At 41.0% G+C, this 23,074-nt stretch overlaps 1 protein-coding gene across 1 annotated transcript in view; it reads right to left on the reverse strand.

Annotated features, from left to right (window-relative positions):
• ADGRG4 (adhesion G protein-coupled receptor G4) overlaps positions 1-22,218 on the reverse strand; it is a 167,009-nt gene extending 144,791 nt beyond the window's left edge. The window contains 1 exon segment of the mRNA XM_007534529.3: positions 21,682-22,218. Coding sequence (XP_007534591.1) covers positions 21,682-22,177 — 496 coding nt within the window. The 5' untranslated portion in view covers positions 22,178-22,218.
• Positions 22,219-23,074: the final 856 nt, after the last annotated feature.

Here is a 23,074-nt window from a genome sequence, read left to right on the forward strand (position 1 = left end):
GAGATCAGACGTCACACATGCACAACTTCAACCACAGTGGGCCTTTTTTCATTTTAGACAGACAGAAGAGAGGAAGAAACTGATACTGCACCTGATAATCCCAACCTAATCAACACAACCAGCACCACTTTGGCATGTTTCACTTCAAACTGCATCTAGAGATGTCAGGGGTGGAATGTGAACACACCAGCTTCGTTACTCTACCACCAGGTTCCAGATGCTACCGTGATGCCATTCTGACTTCCCTGGACAGACAGCCCCACTAATGTGTCCTGGAGCCCCTCCTCCACAGATCCCTACCCCAATAGGGAAAAAGAGAGACAGGCTGGGAGTATGGAACAACCTGTCAACACCCATGTGCAGCGGGGAAGCAATTACAGAAGCCAGACCTCCCGCCTTCTGCATCCCACAATGACCTTGGGTCCATACTCCCAGAGGGATAAAGAATAGGAAAGCTATCAGGGGAGGGGATGGGATACAGAGTTCTGGTGGTGGGAACTGTGTAGAGTTGTACCCCTCTTATCCTATGGTATTGTCAGTGTTTCCATTTTATAAATAAAAATAAGAAGAAGAGACAGAGAAACACCATAGCACAAGAGTTTCTCCCAGCACGGCTGCATCTCCTGTGTTGTGTTGGGCATCAAATCTGGGCTACATTGATGGCAAGGTGAACACACTCTATTCAGTGAGCTATTTTTCCAGTCCAGAAGGAAATTTAACAACACCACCACCATCACCACCAACAACAGAAATTCGAGTATGAAAAAAAAAAGAGATTACAGGTTTATATCTCTGTAAAATCCCAGGGGGCGCTCCAGTGCTGCGGTCTTTTGCTGTCTTTCTCTGAAATGTCAGCATAGGAGCAATGGAATGGTGTATAAGTAAGGCCTTGGTAACACTAAAATAAAATAAAATAAAATAAAATAAAATAAAATAAAATAGATTACAGGTCCATTCTGTTCAGAGAGTGAAACTATAATCAAATATTCATTCATTCATACTGGAAGTACCACCAAAGCCAGGGCATCTGACCTCCAACTCTGAAGGACTCACACATTCACTCTGTTCTCACTTGTGAACAAGTGATCACCTGCACACGTGATTCACATGTATTTTGCTGCCTCTGTGTTTTAAAGTGGGGATAATCCATGCTAATTCAGAGACCTGGGGGTCTAATTGCCATTTGCTCCTTCACTCTAGACAAAATCGTATTATTGTAATCATTGGGAGCTAGAGAACAGAGGTATAGAGTAGTTGAATATTTATGAGGCATTTTGTTGCAGATGTACCTGCCAACAGAATATTAAGTAGAACATTTGCTAAGGTACCAAATTCTGCTTGTGATTTGGGTATATCACCTCATATTAAATCTTGGTGTTTTTCTAGGCCACACAGCACATCTGGTTTTTCTTTTAGTCACGACCTCCATAAATATATCTCTGGGTGTTTTTATTAGATTTGGGAGAGATCATGGTAACCAGAAACTGCCACAGGCAATCCTGCGTGTGGGATGGGAAAAATATGAAATGACCATCTTTAACATGATGAGAAGAAAAATTTTTCAAAATGATGCCTGTGTTCAGTTTCCAGGCAAGGGCATGAAAAATGAAATCTGCGACGGAGAGAGAATTGAATCTATAGGAGGATGTCACCCTATGCAGAATACAAATAAGGAGGTTTGTACAAACTACAAACTGCTTCTGCTTATCTTTCATGATGAAAAGCAGGGATAGCACAGAGAATTGATGTACAGGGACAAAATCAAATTGCCTTTTAACTAGTAGAGTCCATCGCTACGGGATCTCTCCTATCAGGGCTGATCAATGCTCAGAGGCTGAAAGAGGCCTTAGAGAGTTCTGCAACTCTGTAATCAATCTCTGCTTAGTTTGAAGAATGGGTAATTCATAAGCTAATTCAAAGCAGCTGGAGATCAATTAATAAATCTTAGCAAATCAATAGCCCCACAGATACAGGGAACCTATGGTTTGAAGCAGCACAGATTTCCCAGGATGAACTCAACTAGTGCTTCTTTTTTTTTTTTTTTTGTTTTTGTTTTTCAAAGACTGGGATTTCTCAAATGCACAACTAAGTTAATATCCATACTTTCATGACAACTCTTTTTTTCCCAAATTTTTGTTATCTTTATTTATTTATTGGATAGGCACAGCGAGAAATTGAGAGTGAAGGGGTGATAGAGAGGGAGAGAGACAGAGAGACACCTGCAGCCCTGCTTCACCATGCGCAAAGCTTTTCCCTTGCAGGTGCTGGGGGCTCAGATATGTAATGTCCTTGCACATTGTAATATGTGTGCTCAACCAGGCGAGCCATCGCCTGGCCCTTCATGAAGACTCTTCATCTTCAGACATTCACAAGTCAGCACAAAGCCTTTGTGGAGTCATGTGTCTAAATGAGGAAATTGTTCTCACCATACCTGGAAAGGAACCGTAGCTTGTAATCCATCCCTAATGGCCGCTCCACAAAACTTCTGCCAATGCACATTCCTTCAAAAAAGCCTGTAGACACTTTTGTCATGGCTGCAACACTGGAAATAACTAAGTCCTTCAAAGGGAGCTTGTTGAATAAATTAGAATATATCCTTATGTGATCAGACTACTCAGCCTCTCTCCACAACTGTCAGGTATATCTGTATTTTCTGATATGGAAATACCTCCCAAATATATCATAAAATGTGGAAAGAGACAGGAGGATATGCATATAATGATGATTCCAACTGTGAAAAAGAAAAGCAAAGAATATTCACGTACAAGTCCAAGTGTTTGATGATTTCTGCAAGAATACCCAAGAAATTACTAACAATTCTGACTTACAGTTGGTAAAGGTACTGGAGTATAGAACCCACGGAAATGGAGGTTGAAACATTGAATTTATGTTTTCATAATGGTTTGGCTTTATTTATGAGGCATTTTATTGCATTTATCATGCATATCTATTGCTTTTTAATGTTTAAATAAATTTTCAGTGGCCAGTTACATTATTAAAAACACCTAGTAAAGTGATTACTGAATTTAAATTGTGCAAACGTATATCCTTTTACCTTGAAAATCTCCTTTTAAGACAATAATGACCTGCCACTTCACTCCTGTGAGAGTGTCATACATCAGAAAATGTAGCAGTAACAAATACTGGAGAGGTTGTGGGGACAAAGGAATCCTCCTGCACTGCTGGTGGGAATGTCAATTAGTCGAACCCCCATGGAGAGCAGTCTGGAGAACTTTCAAAAGGCTGGAAATGGACCTACCCTATGATCCTACAATTCCTCTCCTGGGGCTATAACCTAAGGAACCCAACACACCCATCCAAAAAGATTTGTGTATACCTATGTTCATAGCAACACAATTTGTAATAGCCAAAACCTGGAAGCAACCCAGGTGTCCAACAACAGATGAGTGGCTGAGCAAGTTGTGATATATATACACGGTGGAATACTACTCAGCTATTAAAAATGGTGACTTGACCTTCTTTACCCCATCTTGTATGGAGCTTGGAGAAATCATGTTGAGACAAGTCAGAAACAGAAGGATGAATATGGGATGATCTCACTCACTCATAGACAGAAGCTGAAAAACAAAATCAGACAGGAAAACACTAAGCAGAACTTGAATGGGAGTTGCTGTATTGCACCAAATTAAGAGTCTGGGGGTGGGGAATGGGAGGGTTCAGGACCTGGAACATGATGGCAGAGGGGGCCCTAATAGAGATTGTATTGTTATGAGGAAAACTGAAATGTTATGCATGTACAAACTATTGTATTTTACTGTGGACTGTAAACCATTAATCCCCCCAACAAAGAAATTTTTTTAAAAATCTCCTTTTAGTCACGTGCCTTATGGAAGTAGGAGTTTACATTTGCAATAATGTATATACAAGGAAATTTGTTTAAGCATCATTTATAACTACCCAAAGAATTGGAAGTGACTTAAATACACATCAAGTGTGAATTTGTTAAATAAATCAGAGTCCAATGGAGAAATGCAACACTAAAAATGGACATGAACCTATATGGACTGAAATGTCCACATCAATAGTAAGTTACAGTCTGCCCAATACATGTGTGTGCATATATTAATTTTGCTTTTTAAATCCATATACACCCGTATTCCCATACACACCTTGTTATAAATCCATAGAAAATAATTATTTAAGAAATTCTCTGTGGAGTGAATATGGGGTATGTTCTACTTTGTACTTTATGTATTTTTGCATTGTTTGGAGTTTAATCTATTCATAAGCATAGTATACTGCATTTGTAATATTTAAAGATAAAGAAAGACGTTAAACCTTACTCCTAAACTAGATTACTAATGACTTGAAACTTTGCTGTTATTATTTTTTCACTGTGCTGTTCAGATATTCCTGAAACATCTCCCACTATGGTCACTAATTGTTTATTAAACCCATGTAGGGTTCATGGTTTTCAACAAATGTTCCCTCAAAACCTTGTTCTCATGAATATATAAATATATACATACATAATTCATGTGTGAATGGATTTATTGAGATTTGTAACCTAGGAATGCTTTCATTAAAATTTATTTGCAGCTATTAAGAACAATGAACCCACCTTCTCTGACCCATCTTGGACGGAGCCAGAAGGAATTAGGTTAAGTGAGCAAAGTCAGAAAGATAAGGATGAGTATGGGGTGATCCCACTCATCAACAGAAGTTGAGAAAGAAGAGCAGAAAGGGAAACTAAAAGCAGAATTTGACTAAATCTGTAGTAGGGCACCAAAGTAAAAACCCTGGGGTGAGGGTGAGGGTGGATATTCGGCTTCCCGGGCAGCGGGGGGGGGGGGGGAGTGGGACACAGTCTTTTTTTGGTGGTGGGAATGGTGTTTATGTACACTCCTATTAATTTGTAGTCATATAAATCACTAATTAATATGAGAAGGGGGAAATTGATTGTATGTCTCAAACTTTTTAAAGCACAGACTGAGTCTTTTTAATACATAGGCAGAGTCTTTGATATGTTGATGCTCTCAAAAGCCTAGACCAGTGAGAACAGAAGCAACCGGTGGCACAGCTATATACAAATAATGTCAAAGGACATAAATTATGGTGATGTTGGGTATTATACAGCAAATCATAACAAAGGGATTTTTCAAAGTTAACCCAACTACCAAATAATGTGATAATAACAATAACTATCTATTGTCTTCTTGAACCCTAAGACAGCAGGAACCTCACATTTCCACTATAGAGCCCGGTCCTGGAAATTTAGGGTGGGGCACACTTTCCTCAATTCATACCAAATGATATTGCATCTGCCGATCCCAACCTAATCAACACAATGAGTACCACCTCAGCATGCTTCACTTCAGACTGTGTCCAGGGACTTCAGGTGTGGAATGACAACCCTTCAGCTTCATTACTCGGGTGAGACCTTCCATTCCAGGTGGTTCACTTCCTAACAAAGTCCCTAAACGTAGATATAGACCAGGTCCCGTGAGATAGAGCATATAGTCATACATATCCATAAACTAGGGCAAAATATATACCTGAAAGCAAAAGTATACAATAGTCTGCAGTGAGTCAATATTAAATTCCTAATGAAATAGTATCTAATTAAACTTAGATACCCTCCTCACCTACTTCCTATTACAGTTCTCTCACTCACTCCAAAGCTAACCTTAGCAAAGCAAGGACTGCAAAAAGCTGAATAAGGGCAAGAGACTGGCATACTTTAATGATGACTCTTTAGTCACTATCAAGCCACCCTATCAGCTCGGGCCCTATTCAGGGAGTCCTGAGATTCCCAAACAGACATGATGCGCCTAGGCCTCAAATAAATTTCTCTCTCCATTGTTACAGGTCATTTCCATCAGGAACAACAAAAAAAGACCCCTTTGTGGGCCCCCCATAGGACCTTACCCTCAACTTGGATCAACAAAGGGAGGATGGACAACATACTCTATGCTACACCTGAGGAACATGGGTCCTGATATTGGGGCAGCTTGGAATATTCCTACTCATGACCATAGAATGTGAGCTCAGATCTACAGGGATGCAGAAGTCACACAGGCTCCTAATATGTGGTCTGAATATGGGCCCCAGACCACATCAAATTGATGGGGTTTACAGTCAACAATATTTATACCCCTTTCCCATATTAGGGAGCTACTCTCTTCTCTGATCCAGCTTTCTGATCCTTCTGCCAGCCATGACATCACCTCCCCAGACAATAACTTGGATCCACCTGCATATCAGATTACAGACTCAGAGAAAAAAAACTAGTATAGCTAAAGGCCCTTTGAAATATAACTAAAATATACCTACTAGCTATCTACAAAATGGAGTACCCCCCAACACTTCATCTGCACTATTCCAGCCTTTAGGTCCATGATTGGTCAACAATTTGTTTGGCTTTGTATGCTAACTCTCTTTTCAGCCACCAGGTTCCAGATGCTAGCATGATGCCGACCAGACTTCCCTGAACAGATGACCTCACTAGTGTGTCCTGGAGCTTTGCTTCCCCAGAAGCCCACCCTACTAGGGAGAGAGAGAGAGGCAGGCTGGGAGTATGGATCTACCTGTCAATACCTATGTTCAGCGGAGAAGCAATTACAGAAGCCAGACCTTCCACCTTCTGCATCCCACAATGACCTTAAGTCCATACTCTCAGAGGGATAAAGAATAGGAAAGCTATCAGGGGAGGGGATGGGATATGGAGATCTGGTGGTGGGAGTTGTGTGGTGTTGTACCCCTCTTATCCTATGGTTTTGTTAATGTCTCCTTTTTAAAATAAATTTTAAAAATTAAAAAATATTTGTTAAAGGTCATAATCCTTCTAAGGACCATAAATATCAATTTATTAAGCAAAAGCTGAAACTACATATGTTTCAATCATTCCTATTTATTCATATAATTGCCCCCTCCCCCGTTCCCAAATGTCACATGCCTGATGAAGTTATTAGGAATTCTCTGGTGTTATAGCAGAAGCAGGCAGCAGTTGCAGCTGGGAGTCTAACTTCTTCAGATGGGTTATCAGAACCAGAAGTTCCTTTCAGAGGAAACTCCTGAAACAATGAACCTTTCAGGGGTCACTTATCCCTAAAGATAGTCCTTCATGGATTGGAGGGGGGGACTTTGTAAACCGCTACATCTGTTCACATCCCGGCTCCCTGCAGTAAAGGAAGTGGCTCAGTGGTAGAGCATAGACCTTGTATAAATGAGACCCCAGGTCTAGCACCAATGCCAGAGCACGCTTCTCTCTCTCTCCCTCTCTCTCTCTCTCTCTCTCTTTTTCTCTCTCTCTTCCTCTCTCTCTTTCTCTCTCTCTCTCTCTCTCTCATCATAAAATAAATTTGAAACAATTTTCATTCCCACCTCCACTATTTATTTGATCGGTGTGCTTAAGCAATTTGTTCAACCTCTTGGAGGCTTTCTTTCCTTATCTAAACAATTCCTGGAATACAGTAAGAGTGCAGTAAAAGGCAATTATCATATTATTTTAGAATGAGATAAAAATTATAGGCCTTCTCCTCAGGAAGGAAAGTCCATTGGGGCCGTGCAGTGGCACACCTGGTTGAGCACATATTACAGTGCACACGGACCCAGGTCAAGCCCCCAGTCCCCACCTGCAGGAAGAAAGCTTTGCAAGTGGTGAAGCAGGGCTGCAGGTCTCTCTCTATCTCTCTCATTTACTACCTATCTCTATCAAATAAATAAAGATAATTTTAAAAGTTTTTAAAAGGAAAGGCCATCTTATTTAGCACACTATAGACAATTCCAAGAGCTTGCTTACCTGGGCCCATCAAGGACACTGAGCCCTTATTAGGTCAGGAACTCCCGGCCCAGGGGTTGAAAAAAGCCTAAATAGAAGAGCTAGGATATTGTCCACTCCTTTTCATGGCTTGTCATTTTATGTTATATTTTCTTTGTTTGTTTCTTGCCTCCACCCTGCCCCCCATTTTTGCTAGGTAAGTTGTGTATTATGTATCCCAAGGCTTAGCCTGCCAAGAAAGTGACTTGTACATTAAAACAATCTAGAAAAGAACAAAATAAATGAGGGTTTTCTAGAACTTAAACATATCTGTTTGAAGAAAAAAAAAACATATCTGTTTGATTTAGCTGTTTACCAGCAGAATGGCAGGAAAGGTCATGGCAATTCACTGGTCAGATTAGGTTTTCAAAGACCACTGCTAAGCATATGGATTTAATAAAGTCATTCTTCAAGTTCCTTAGATCAAAGATAAAATGATTTTAAACTGCTTTGGGTGAGCTGTTCTTGCTTCACCTACTAGTCCCTCGCTCAGTTTTGTAATCAGGGTCAGCTATGACTATTCTCTTTTACTTTCAAGGCTTCAAAAAAAGTAAAACCAAATGCCCTCCGGTAGTGGCTCAAAGGAATAGCTTTTCTGTTCCTGTGCATTAGTCTGATCTCAAAGAGACGCAGAAGCTGCCTGGAATGTGCTTCCGCCATTAACACAAACAGCATCCAAACCCTTGACGAAAACAGAGCTCTGTAGTCTGAGAGCCCCATTAGGCTGGGTCTCGCCTTCATCTCCTCCCAGATCCATAAGCACAGCAAATAATCCCCCTCTAAGTGAACATTTCAAGAAAATGAGAAAGAATCCTGTTTTGATGCTGCTATCAGTTTTTACCCATGTTTCAGGACTGCTTCTGATGGTAGTGGGGAAGATAAGGTATGAGGGGTTATACAGAGAAGAACAATCCTATGTCCCTCTTCAATGCTGAAAAGAGGGGGGCAAACACCTATGTAATTCCAAAAAGGCAGTTTTCTTTCAAGAACGCCCTTCCACCCCATTCTCCAACACCAGACATCCCCTCAAAAGAAAATGAACTCAATTTATAAATGCTAGCCTTTACTAAAAGTAACCTGGGCTCTTTGGTAAAATGGCTGATTCCTAGACTGAGCAAGGACAGTACAAGATGAGGATGGAATATCTTCTAGTGCTGAAAAGCAACAAAGTGCTCAAAGAAATTATGGGAACGTGTCAAAAGGGCACAAGGACCAAACTGAAGGATTCCCACTGGCCAAATTAGGGTCAATTTGAGCAGTAAAAGAAATGATAGCAACATATTGCAGGCCACTGAATAGAACAAAAATCCACAAGTGAATGCTACTATAAATACAAACAAACAAAGGAACAGGTAAATAAATAGGGAAGAAGAGAGTGTTCCTACTTACAATAGAATGCCAGCTAATAAATGTAGGAAAATGAGAGGATTTTTAAAGATCACCAGTTTGCAACCATCATAGAAATAAGTGATTGAGGGAGCTGGGTGGTGGCACAGCAGGTTAAGTGCACATGGTGGAAAGTGCACAGACCAGCATCAGGATCCCGGTTCAAGCCCCCAGCTCCCCACCTGCAGGGGAGTCGCTTCACAGGCTGTGAAGCAGGTCTGCAGGTGTCTGTCTTTCTCTCCCCTCTCTGTCTTCCCTTCCTCTCTCCATTTCTCTCTGTCCTACCCAACAATGACAGCAATAACAACAACAATAATAACAACAGTGGTAAACAACAAGGACAATAAAAGGGGAAAAATTAAAAAAGAAATTGTTTTTTTTTAAAGAAAGAAAGGAAGGAAGAAGAAAGAAAGAAAGAAAGAAAGAAAGAAAGAAAGAAAGAAAGAAAGAAAGAAAGAAAGAAAGAAGTGATTGAGGGTAGCCAAGATGGCAACTTGGAGACAGCACCTGGTGTGAGCTCTGCAAGGAGGTTGCTTTAAAACTAGGAAGTTTGGGTAAGGGTAGGCGTTCTGGGCCAGTGGTGGAGGAGGAGTGCAGGGGTGGGTCAGGGTGGCACCAAGGAAGAGCACTATAATTCATCTTTGGGGTAGAAAACAGAGGCCAAAAAAGGACAAAAGAAATAGGGATTTGGCTGGGAGTCTTCGGTTTTGCTATTTCACTCTGCATTCCCCCAGCCAAGACCAACCCCTAGGCCAGCTACTTCACGTAGGCCTCCTGTGGATCTGATTTATTTATCAAGATTCCTGGATCAGCGGGGGTGTCATCCAAAGAAAGGGGGATACTTCCCCAAGCAAAGGCTTTTTTTTTTTTTTGAAGGGGGCTGGAGCTCTATCTGAGCGACAGAATACCTGACCAATCAGGGTTAGATTACCTGTCTTCCTTCCCTCTAGCCCTTAAGCATGCTTGATAGCTGCTTCTTGTAATTGTTTGTCTTTGCTTTGGTTTAGGAAGGGGACGAGGCTGTGTGCAGCCAATGGAGTGGTTAAATCTTCAGAAAGACTGTTAGGGTTTTTTATTCTATGTTATTTTTATTATTATTATTTGCACTTGTCTCTTTTCCCTTCTCTCTAGGTTGACCAAAATTAGCTGCTGTTGCTTTTTCCATTGATAGGTGGTTGGGTGTGCTACCCATTATGGGAGGAACTTGCCTCTCACTCTCTCTTTTCTTCATTTTCTTTTTCATTTCTCCTAGATATCTGAAAAATCTTTCCTATAGCTACTTTTTTCCATTATTCTTTTTCTTTTTGCATTCACTGGCACTCATTTATGAATTATCTCATGGAAGAAGTCTGACGCAGAGTGGATCTTTCTTTCTCTCTCACTCCCTCCCTATCTCTCTCTTCCTGTGTCTCTCTCTTTTCTCCTTTCCTTTCTCTCCCCACTATCTCTAGAATTAATAGTTGACAGTTCATTTTCATAATTGTATATTCTTGTTTTTTGTTTGCTTTTATTTTTGGAGTGAAGGTGTTGCTTGGCTAACTGGTTTTGGTTGAACTGCATTAATCTTTGCTTTGGTAGTTATTGTACTTTCTGAGATTTATGACATCATTTGTGAAAATACTGTAGTTTAGTGTGGCTTATACTCACACAACACAACAACTAAGGATGACATAACAGAAAAATACAAACCACACTACTAAAAAAATTGGTTAAATCAAGAGCAAATAAAACTGCTGCCACAATGAATCAGGACAGACCCCAGAAAAAATTCCAAGTAAACCAGAAGCAACTGTAATCAAGGAAAATTAAAAAGAACTACAAAAATACATCGACAGTAATACAGTAATAGTGGGAGACTTCAACACCCCACTCTCACACTTTGGCAGATCAATGAAGCAGAGAATCAACAAAGAAACAAGATAATTAATCAAAGAGATGTATAGACTATACCCCCTGGACATTTTCAGAGTTCTTTACCCCAAGAAACTGGAATATACATTCTTTTCAAATATACACAGTATATCAAGGATAGACCACATGTTTGGCCACAAGTGACAGTAGCAACAAATTCAATAGCAAGGAAGTCATCCCAAGCATCTTCTCAGACCACAGTGAAGTAAAGCTAACACTCAGCAACAAACAGAAAATTACTAAAAGTCACAGCATTTGGAAAGTCAACAACATACTGCTTAATAACCACTGGGTCAAAGAGGAACTCAAGCAAGAAATTCAAATGTTTCTTGAAACAAAAGGAAATGAAGACAAAAGCTATCAGAACATATGGGACACAGCTAAAGCAGCACTTAGAGGAAAACTCATAGCCATACAAGCACACATTAGAGAACAATAACAACAAAAAAAGAGAAAGTAAACTACCTTACTGCATGCCTTAAAGACTTAGAAGAAGAATAACAAAGGAACCCTGAAGCATCCAGAAGGACTGAAATCACCAAAATTAGAGTGTAAATAAACAACACAAAGATCAATGAAGCCAAATGTTGGTTCATTGAAAAATTAAACAACATTGACAAACCTTTAGCCAGACTCATTAAAAAAGGATGGGGGGAGAAGACGCAAATCAATATAACTATAAGCTAGAGCAGAGACATCACAACAGACACCACAGAAATCCAAAAAAAATCATGCAAAGCTTCTACAAACAACTATATGCCACCAAGCTAAAAAATCTGGAATAAACAGAAGAATTTCTAGAAAGATATACCCTTCAAAAACTGAACCAGGAAGAACTACAAAACCTAGATGCACCAATTACAGACAAAGAAATAGAAACAGCTAAAAAAAAAACTTCCCAACAACAAAAGTCCAGGACCAGATGGCTTTACAAATGAATTATTTTTTTATTATTTTTTAATTATTATTATTTTTATTTAAGAAAGGATAAATTAACAAATCCATAGGGTAGGAGGGATACAACTCCACATAGTTCCCACATCCCACCCCCTCCCCTGCTAGCTTTCCCATTCTCTATCCCTCTGGGAGCATGGACCAAATGAATTCTAAAAAACCTACAAGAAACAGTTAATACTTACACTTTTTTAAATATTTATTTTATTTTTTCCTTTTTGTTGCCCTTGTTGTTTTATTATTGTAGTTATTATTGTTATTGATGTCATTGTTGGATAGGACAGAGAGAAATGGAGAGAGGAGGGGAAGACAGAGAGGGGGAGAGGAAGAGAGACATCTGCAGACCTGCTTCATCACTTCTGAAGCAACTCCCCTGCCGGTGGGGAGTGGGGGCTCGAACTGGGATCCACGTGCACTTTGTATACAAAGCAAAACCTAAAGAATCCAGCACAAGGCTACTGGAAATCATGAGGCAATATAACTAGATGCTCGTATACAAAATCAATGTATAAAAATCAGTGGCACTTCTTTACGCAAACGCTAAGTCCAAAGAAGAGGATATCCAGAATTCACTCCCATTCACTGTTGCAGCAAAATCAATAAAATATCTAGAAATAAAGCTGACCAAAGAAATTAAAGACTTGTATACTGAAAACTATGAGTTGCTATTCAAAGAAATAGAAAATGATACCAATAAATGGAAATATATCACATGCTCATGGATTGGAAGAATTAATATAATCAAAATGAATATTCTACCCAGAGCCATATACAAATTTAATTCAATGTCCATCAAAGTCCCATCAAGTTTCTTCAGGATAATAGAACAAAAATTAGAGTCATTTATCTGGATCCAGAAAACACTTAGAATCACCAAAACAATCCTGAGGAAAAGAAACAGAAATGGAGGCATCACATTCCCAGATCTCAAACTATATTATAAGGTCATCATCATAAAAACAGCCTGGTACTGGAACAAAAATAGGTACATAGACCAGTGGAACAGAATTCAAAGCCCAGAACTAAACACCCACAGCTATGAACATCTAATTTTTATAAATGGGCCCAAATTATTAAATGGAGGAAGGAGGCTCGCTTCAATAAATGGTGCTGGGAAAACTGGGTTGAAACATGTAGAAGAATGAAACTGAACCACTTTATCTCACCAGAAACAAAAGTCAACTCTAAATGGATCGAGAACTTGGGTGTTAGACCAGAAACTATCAAATACTTAGAGAAAAACATTGGTGGGACACACATTGGTAGAACACTTTCCCACCTCAACCTCAAGAACATCTTTGATGATACAAACCAAATTGCAAGGAAGACTAAAACAAAACCAAATCAGTAGTACTACATCAAATTGAAAAGCTTCTGCAAAGCAAAAGAAACCCCAAAGAGACCCCTCACAGAATGAGAGAAGATTTTCACATGCCATACATCAGACAAGAGACTAATAACCAAAATATACAAAGAGCTCACCAAACTTAGCAACAAAAAACAAATGATCCCATCCAAAAATGGGCAGAGGATATGAACAGGATATTCACTATGAAAGAGATCCAAAAGGCTAACAAACATATGAAAAATTGCTCCAGGTCACTCATTGTCAGAGAAATGTAAATGAAGACAACATTGAGATAACACCTCATCCCTGTGAGAATGTCATTCATCAAAAATGATAGCAACAACAAATGCTGGAGAGGTTGTGGGGACAAAGGAACCCTCCTACGCTGCTAGTGGGAATGTAAATTGGTCCAACCTCTGTGGAGAGCAGTCTGGAGAACCCTCACAAGGCTAGAAATAGACTTCCCATATGACCCGGTAAGTTCTCTCCTAGGGATATATCTTAAGGACTCCATAATAACAAACCGAAAAGATATGTGCACACCTATGTTAATAGCAGCACTATTCATAACAATTAAAACATGGAAGCAAGCCAGGTGTCCAACAACAGATGAATGGCTGAGAAAGCCGTGGTATATTTACACAGTGGAATACTATGCAGCTATTAAGAACAAAGAACCCACCTTCTCTGATCCATCTTGTATGGAGCTACAAGGAATTATCTTAAATGAGATAAGTCAGAAAGAGAAAGATGAGTATGGGATGATCCCATTCATAAACAGACGTTAAGAAAGAAGAACAGAAGGGAGTCGGGCGGTAGCGCAGCGGGTTAAGTGCATGTGGTGCAAAGCGCAAGGACCGGTGTAAGGATCCTGGTTCGAGCCCCCAGCTCCCCACCTGCAGGGGAGTCGCTTCACAGGTGACTTCTTTCTCTCCCCCTCTTTGTCTTCTCCTATCTCCATTTCTCTCTGTCCTATCCAACAACGACGACATCAGTAACAACAATAACTACAACGACAATAAAAAGACAACAAATGCAACAAAAGAGAAAATAAATAAATAAAATTACAAAAAAAAATTTTTTTAAAAAGAAAGAAGAACAGAAAAGGAAACTCAGAGCAGAATCTGGCTGATTTTGGAGTATGGCACCAATGTAAAAATCTCTGGGTGGAGGGTGAGGGTAGATGGTCAACTTCTTTGGGGGGAGGGGGAATGGGGAAGGGACACAGACCTTTGGTGGTGGAAATGGTGTTAATATACACTCCTATTAACTTATAGTCTCATAAGTCACTAATTAATATGGGGGGAAAAATGGATCGAAGGTCTCAAACTTTTGATGCATAGACCACAGCTCTGAGTATATGTTCCTTCAGTCTAAGCACTTAAATGCAGAATACTGTGCCCCAGTATGGTTCCGTAGCCCCCATGTCCACTTGGTCGATTCCAAATTATATTCCTCCATGAGGATCATTTCTGGAACCATCCGTTCCACCCCGGTTCCATGGCTGCCAGTTCTTAGCAACATCTCCCTGCCAGATATTCGTCGGGATGCGGCATCATCTAAGTTCATTTCCCACGTCTACGCTCGACCGGTCCTGCCAATATATGTGGATATCTTCGCCCACCCTGTCCAACGCTTGACGTCTCGTCACCCAATCTGGTCCCCTATGCCTACACTGAACTTCTCTGTTCCAGACACTTGGAAACAGAGTTGGCAGTCAGCTGAGGTAAAGAACAAACACCTCATCACAGACCCCTGCAAGCGTCAACCCGGCTTTGACCTAGCACGTTATGATTGGGTCCTCCTCAATCGCTATCGAACAGGCCATGGCCGGTGCGCCGCTATGTTCCATCGCTGGGGAGCCAGAGATGACCCGAACTGCCCCTGCGGCTCCAGACAGACTATGACCCACATAGTCAATGACTGCCACCTCTCCAGATTCAAAGGAGGTCTCGAAACTTTACATCAGGCTCAACCTGACGCTGTTGACTGGCTACGGAAGAAGGGCAAACGCTAGAAGAAGAAAGCACTTAAAACTTCAAAGTGGTAACCAAATTGAATTTTAATAGTGGGATAAAATTGTTAATACATTTCTAATACTTACTTTTTCTTTGAAATATTAAATCTCCTAAAAATTTAGACCAAGGAGGACAGAAGCAACTATTGGCATTACTTTATAAGATACAGCTATATATGTAAACAGCATAAAAGGACATAAATTATGGTGAGGTCGTATATAATACTGAAAATCTTAATAATGGGATTTTCAAAGTTAACCCAATTGCCAAATAACTATCTATTGCCTTCTTAAACCCTTAGACAGCAGGAACCTTCCCTTTTCTCTATAAACCCATATTTCTCCCAAGCCTGGAACCTCTAGGCTGGGGCTCACTTTCCTGCATGCTTCTCTCAATTCATACCAACAGGTTCTGCATCTGCTGATTCCAGCCTAAGCAATGCAACCAGTACCACCTTGGCATCTTTCTCTTTGGACCCTGTCCAGAGATGTCAGAAGTGGAATGTCAACCCTTCAGCTTCATTACTCTGGTGAGACCTTTCCTAGCTCTTAGAACTCCTTAATTCCATTTTGGGTGGTGCATTTCTTAACAAAGCTTAGATATCGACCAGGGCCCATGAGATAAGGCATACGTACACACGTATCCATAAGTTAGGGGGAAATATATATCTTAAAGCAAAAATGCACAATAGTTTTCAGAGTCAATAAGTGAAGCAAACAAGTAGAAAGACCCAAAAAGACACCATACAGTATGTAATGAAATAGTTTCTACTTAGACCTAGATACACCCCTCGCCTACCTCCTATTACACGTCCCTCAATCACTCCAAAGTTAACCTTGTCATACAAAGTAAGGACTACAAAAGCTGAAAAAGGGCAAGAGACTGGCATACTTTAATGATGACTCTTTAGTAACTACTAGGCCACCCTATCACCTGGGGTCCTAGTTAAGGAGTCCTGGATTCGCATATAGACATGATAATCCTAGACCTCTAACAGAACCTTCTCGCCACTGTCACTGGTAATCTCCATCAGGAACAACATAATGGACCCCTTTGTGGGCACCTAAAGGACTTTGTCCTCAATGTGGATCAACAATGTTCCATTCTCTGAAGGGAGGTTGGACAACATACTCTACCTACCACTAGAGGAAGATGGGTCCTGAAATTAGTGCAGCCTGGAATGTTCCTAGCTATGACCACAGAATGCGAGCTCAGACCTACAGGGATGCAGAGGTTACATAGGCACCAGTGCTGAACATGGGCCCCAGATCAAACCAATAGGGTTTACAGTCAACACTATTTATACACTTTCCCCATATTTGGGAACTACTCTCTTCCCTGATTCAGCTTTCCAATCCTTGTCTAACTATGACACCATCTCCCCAGAAAATAACCTGGGTCCACCTGCATATTAGACATCAGGCTCAGGCAAATACTAGTAAAATAGGCCTACTAACTTTTTCCAAAACAGAGATCCCAAATCTTCATCTGCAATATTTTTGTCTTTAGGTTCATGATTAGTCAACAGTTTGTTCTGCTTCATATATTAATTCTTTTTTCAGCCACCAGGTTCCAGATGCTACCATGATGCCAACTGGACTTCCCTGGGCAGATGACCCACTAATGTGTCCTGGAGACTCACTTCCCCAAATCCCTGCCCCACTAGGGAAAGAGAGAGACAGGCTGGGAGTATGGATCAACCTACCAACGCCCATGTTCAGTGGGGAAGCAATTACAGAAGCCAGACCTTCCACCTTCTGCACCCCATAATGAACCTGGGTTCATATTCCCAGGGGGGTAAAGAATAGGAAAGCTATCAGGGGAGGGAATGAGATGCGGAGTTCTGGTGGTGGGAATTATGTGGAGTTGTGCCCCTCTTATCCTGTGGTATTGTCAATATTTCCAATTTATAAATTAAAATTATATAAATAAAACATTTTTAAAAAGAAGTATGTGGGGAGTCGGGCTGTAGCGCAGCGGGTTAAGTGCAGGTGGCGCAAAGCACAAGGACCGGCATAAGGATCCCGGTTCGAACCCCGGCTCCCCACCTGCAGGGGAGTCGCTTCACAGGAGGTGAAGCAGGTCTGCAGGTGTCTATCTTTCTCTCCCCCTCTCTGTCTTCCCCTCCTCTCTCCATTTCTCTCTGTCCTATCCAACAACGAACAACAACAATAATAACCACAACAATAAAACAACAAGGACAACAAAAGGGAATAAATAAATAAAATAAATATTTAAAAAAAATTTAAAAAAGAAGTATGTGGGGGAAAATCAGGCTGTAGTGCAGTGGGTTAAGCGCAGATGGCCCAAAGTGCAAGAACCAGTGTAAGGATCCCTGTTCAAGCCCCCAGCTCCCCACCTGCAGGGGAATCACTTCACAAGTGGTGAAGCAGGTCTGCAGGTGTCTCTCTTTCTCTCCCCCTCTCTGTCTTCCCCTCCTCTCTCCATTTCTCTCTGTCCTATCCAACAACGATGACATCAACAACAACAACAATAATAACTACAACAACAAAAAACAACAGGGGCAATAAAAGGGAATAAATAAATAAATATTTTTTAAAAAGAAATGTGATTGAGCCATGAGTCATCAACAGATGTAGCACAACTGAGTAAAAGTTGAACAAGAACAGGGTTTCTATATAGCCTCCAAATAGCTTCCCAGGTGTTTCTTATTAGAGGGACATGGAACAATTTTGTAGAGGATAAATCTAGCAGACCTCAATAGGATTCAGTGATCAAAGTTATCAACACCAGTAAAGGGACAAATTGGCATCATGAATGACAAGGAGAGACTAAAGATCTGTTATAGATTAGAATCGAAAGTGCCATGATAACTAAATGTAGTGTGTTGTCCTGAGTGGAATCCTGAACCAATCAAGCTGGTTAGAAAGGGAATTATTGGGGGGTGGGCAGTAGCACACCGGGTTAAGCACACATAGTATGAAGCACAAGGACCAGCTCAAAGATCCCAGTTCAAGCACTAGGCTCCCCACATGCAGAGGGGTCACTTCACAAGAGATGAAGCAGGTCTGCAGATGTCTATATCCCCCCCACCCCATTTTCCCCTCCTTTCTCAATTGCTCTCTGTCCTATCCAACAACAGCAGGAACAACAACAATGGAAAAAGATGGCCACAAGAAGCAGTGGATTCATAGTGCAGGCACTGAGCCCAGCAATAACCCTGGAGACTAAATAAATAAATAAATAAATAGAAAAAAGAAAAGAAAGGGAATTACTAGGGCAAATGGCTACATTTTATTATGGACTATGAATTAGATATTAGTATTTTTGCCACTGTTAATGTGCCTGCTTTAGGTCTATTTAATTTCCTGTTTTGGGTGGTTTTGGTTAAGGAAGAGAATGTCCTTATATAGAGGAAGTACACACTGAAATATTTAGGGGTGATGAGACAATATATCTGCACCTCAGGCTCAAGTGATCAAGAAACCAACACAGAGAAGTACTAGGCAAATGGGAAGATTAACAAGGGTAGAGTAGTGCTATGGTATCTATCTTTCTCTTGCTGTCTCTCTCCCACTCTGTCTTTCACCCTCTAGCTCTAAAAACATAACTAAAAACACCCCAGTAAGAAAGAAGGAACCGCATATATGAGAAACCCTAGCAATGACCTGGTGAAAAGAAAGAAAGAAATTGTATATGTATGCGCGCGTGTGTGTGTGTGTGTGTGTGTGTGTGTGGTGCATTGTGGGAGAAAGGGAAAGAGAGGAAGAGCATGATGGGAAATGTGGGGAGAATGGTAACAGTTTGGAAAATTTTTAAACTGTACATAGAAGCTCTTTGTCCTATACTTAAAATGTGTCATTAACACAAAAGTCAAATCAAAATAAAAGAGAAAAGGACACTAAGGTCCCCACTCTACCATAATTAATGGTTCCTCTTTATTAAACATTTTAACCTGCTTCCATCTTACCACCTCTCAACTACCAAGTTGTCAATGTTGTTATGATTCCATTCTGACTTCCCTAGCCAGATGACCTCACCAATATCTCCTGAAGCCTCAACTCTCCAGAGCCTTACACCACTAGAGAAAGATAGAAACAGGCAGGGGGTATGGATTGACCTGCTAACACCCATGACTAGCAGAGAAGCAATTACAGAAGTCAGAACTTCCATGGATCAACCTTCCAACACTCATGTTCAGCAGGGAAGCAGTTACAGAAGCCAGACCTTCCACCTTCTGCACCCCATAATGACCCTGGGTCCATATTCCCAGAGGGATAAAAAATAGCAGAGCTTTTGTGGGGGGGGTGGATGGGATAGGGAGTTCTGGGGGTAGGAATTGTGTGGTATTATACCTCTCTTATCCTATGGTCTTGTCAATATCTCCATTTTATAAATAAAAAAATTAATCTCCAGCTTAAGGATCCCGGTTCGAGCCCCAGGCTCCCCACCTGCAGGGGAGTTGCTTCACAAGCGGTGAAGCAGGTCTGCAGGTATCTATCTTCCTCTCCCCCTCTCTGTCTTCCCCTCCTCTCTCCATTTCTCTCTGTCCTATCCAACAATGATGACATCAATAACAACAACAATAAACACAACAAGAAAAAAAAAACAAGGGCAATAAAAGGGAATAAATAATAATAAAAAATTAATCTAAAAAATTCTAATAAATGAGAAAAAATTATAACTGACAGTTCCCACTCGCCTGACAAGGTAGACTGAGAATCTACTAGCAAGCCCTAGGCAGAGAGGGGTGTGGGGAGAGTCCTTCTCCTTGCCATCTCTAAGCTAAGGTTTGAGTTGGGGGATCCTCAATCATGCATCTGGGCAAAGTGAACAGAGGGGATCTGATTCTTTACATCCCCCTACAAGTGGATATGGGATGGCCCCCACTGACCGTGAAATTGCCCTTGAACTTTGAGAACAATTGCAGGTTACACACTCGATCGGATCGCCTGCTTAAGCTTATCCCTGCACAGTGTGGGATGATGGGCGAGACAGGAAGACTCATTCAAGCCTAGAGTCTTCCTAGCCATGACTATGGACTGTGAACCCACACCGACAGGGCCTCAGAGGATACACAGGCACCTGTGCTAAATATGAATAGACATGGGCCCTAGGTCTGATTGATGGGGTTTACAGTTAGAGTATTTATATACTCTTCCCATATTTGAGAGCTTCTCTCTGCCTAACTCAGCCTTCTAGTCCTATTCTCAACTCTCACACTATCTTCCCAGATAGTACTTCCAGCACACCTGCATGCTAGCTGGTGAAGTCATAGGCCCCTTGGAATATTCCAAAAATAGACTTCCTAGCTTTTTCCAACATGAAGACCCCAAATCTCACCTGCTATATTCTTAGCCTTAGGTTCCTGATTATTAAACAATTTGTTCTGCTTTATATCTTAATGCTTTTCAGCCACCAAGTTGCATATGCTATCATGATGCCAACCTGACTTCCTTGAGCAGACGACCTCACCAATATGTTCTGGAACCCCGGAGCCCCGGAGCCCTACCCTACTAGGGAAAGATAGAAGCGGGCTGTGGTCTGGGAGGTGGTGCAGTAATAAAGCTTTGGACTCTCAAGCATGAGGTCCTGAGTTTGATCCTCGGCAGCACATGTGCCAGAGTGATGTCTGGTTCTTTCTCTCTCCTCCTATCTTTCTCATAATTAAATCAAATCTTTAAAAAAAAAAAAAAGAAAGAAAAGAAACAGGCTGGGGGTATGGATCCACCTGCCAACATCCATGTCCAGTGGAGAAGCAATTACAGAAGCCAGAACTCCCACCTTCTGCACCTTATAAAGAATTTTGGTCCATACCTCCAGGGGGATAAAGAATAGGGAAGTTTCCGATGGAAGGGATGGGAAACAGATCTCTGGTTGTGGCAACTGTATGGAATTATACCCTCTTACCCCACAATCTTGTCAACCATTATTAAATCACTTTTTAAAAACACAGAAAAAAAGGAGACCTCCCACCTTCTGCACCCCAAAAATGAATCGTGGCCCATACTCCTGGAGGGAAACACAATCAGGAAGTTTCCAGTGGAGGGGCTGGGGCAAAGAACTCTAGCGGTGGGAACTATAAGGAATTATACCCCTATTATTTGACAATCTTGTAAATTAATATTTAGTCACTAATATTTTTTTAAAAAAAATAAAGAGAAAAGGAAATGGTTCTTGCTCTAAACTAAAATGTAGAGGACAAAATCCATGGCAACCATGAGCCTTTCTGAAGAAGACAGTGCCTTGTCACAAGACTGGGTTATGGAGAATAGTAGTGCCTCACCACCATCTTCTTACTAAGGAAGTCACAGGCTACTCACAGCAGCGCAGTCTTGCATCCATGGTCGGGATGATCTTGTCAACATGCCAAACATCATCTTCCCAGCTAACTACATTTCCGCCCAAACACTTCATAAGTTCCCCGTTGTCCAGGATGCGGTCCCAGAGTTGAAAGTAGTACAAGCTGCCAGTGAAGGGAGGTACCAGACTTTTAACCTGGCCATCTCCATGTTTGAGAAAATGGCCTAGAACCAGAGTCCCGTTTGCTGTCAGGTTTTGTGGTTGATCCATCATTACCAATATCCTCTTCTTGTTCAGGAAGAGCTCCAACATGCCTTTTACGCCATCCCATATCAAACAAATTGTATGCCACTGTAATGGAATCAGGTGGTGTCGGATGAAAAAGGTCTTGCCCAAGTTGTATAGTTTTAGCTGCTGATGGTCTCCTGCCAGTCCAAGGTCAATGTCGCTCCTGCCCAGGAAGGTGTTGTTAGTAATATAGGAGAAGGCCATCCAGTCACTTGGGCTGTCATCCATGAATATCAGGTCAGTGCATGCTGTGAATCTACTTAGTTCAGGAATGGTACCCACCAGGCTGACATATATATCTGTTCTTCCATGAAAATCTAGTCTTTTTCCTTTTAGTGAAAGTGTACCTGCCCAAATTTTAGGAAGGAAAAAAAGAAAACAAAATAAATCTCCACTAAAATTCCGTTTTCTGATTTTCTTTAAACATGTCATCAAATCCAGATTGTACAGTCTTTCTGTGAGTCAATACTAATGCAAAGAAGTCAAAAAAGAAGACATACAAAAGAATCTCTATTGGTGGTGCTTGTACTCAGTCTATATCACCCAGTGGCCTCTGAGTCACATGGAGAGGCACAAGAGTGAGAGGACAAGGCTGAGAAGGCAAAATGGAGAGAGAAACAAAAGGAGCAAGGAAAGGAAAGATAATGATCCTCTGCTCAGACCTGCTTTATAAACCCCATGACAGTGCCCTCCAGGAACCACTAAGACTTAACTTGCCAGTTGCGGGCAAGTCTCTGGAGACTCCTCACTGGAAACTATGCTGTCTCAAAATTTCTTCTAGATTTTGAAATAGTGAGGTGTGTCCTGGATGGGGTGTCGACAGAAGCCCCTCACCTCCCTGATTCCATGCAAGAGAGGTTCACTTCAACTTTCCTACAGTCTACATGCAAAACAATATTTGTAATTTAAATCATATTTCAACTTAACTATTTATGGAATTTATACAATGTAGAATACTACTCTGCAGTTAAATAAGATACCACTGTATGGTTTGGGACAAAATAAATGAAACTGGAGGTGATTATACTTAGTGAAGTAACTAAAGAGTTAAACAATAACTATTGCATAGTTTCACTCACATTCGGAACATAGAGAATTAAAAGACATAAACTTGCAAAACTAACA

The sequence above is a fragment of the Erinaceus europaeus genome, chromosome X (assembly GCF_950295315.1).
Source record: "Erinaceus europaeus chromosome X, mEriEur2.1, whole genome shotgun sequence".
NCBI lineage: Eukaryota > Metazoa > Chordata > Mammalia > Eulipotyphla > Erinaceidae > Erinaceus > Erinaceus europaeus.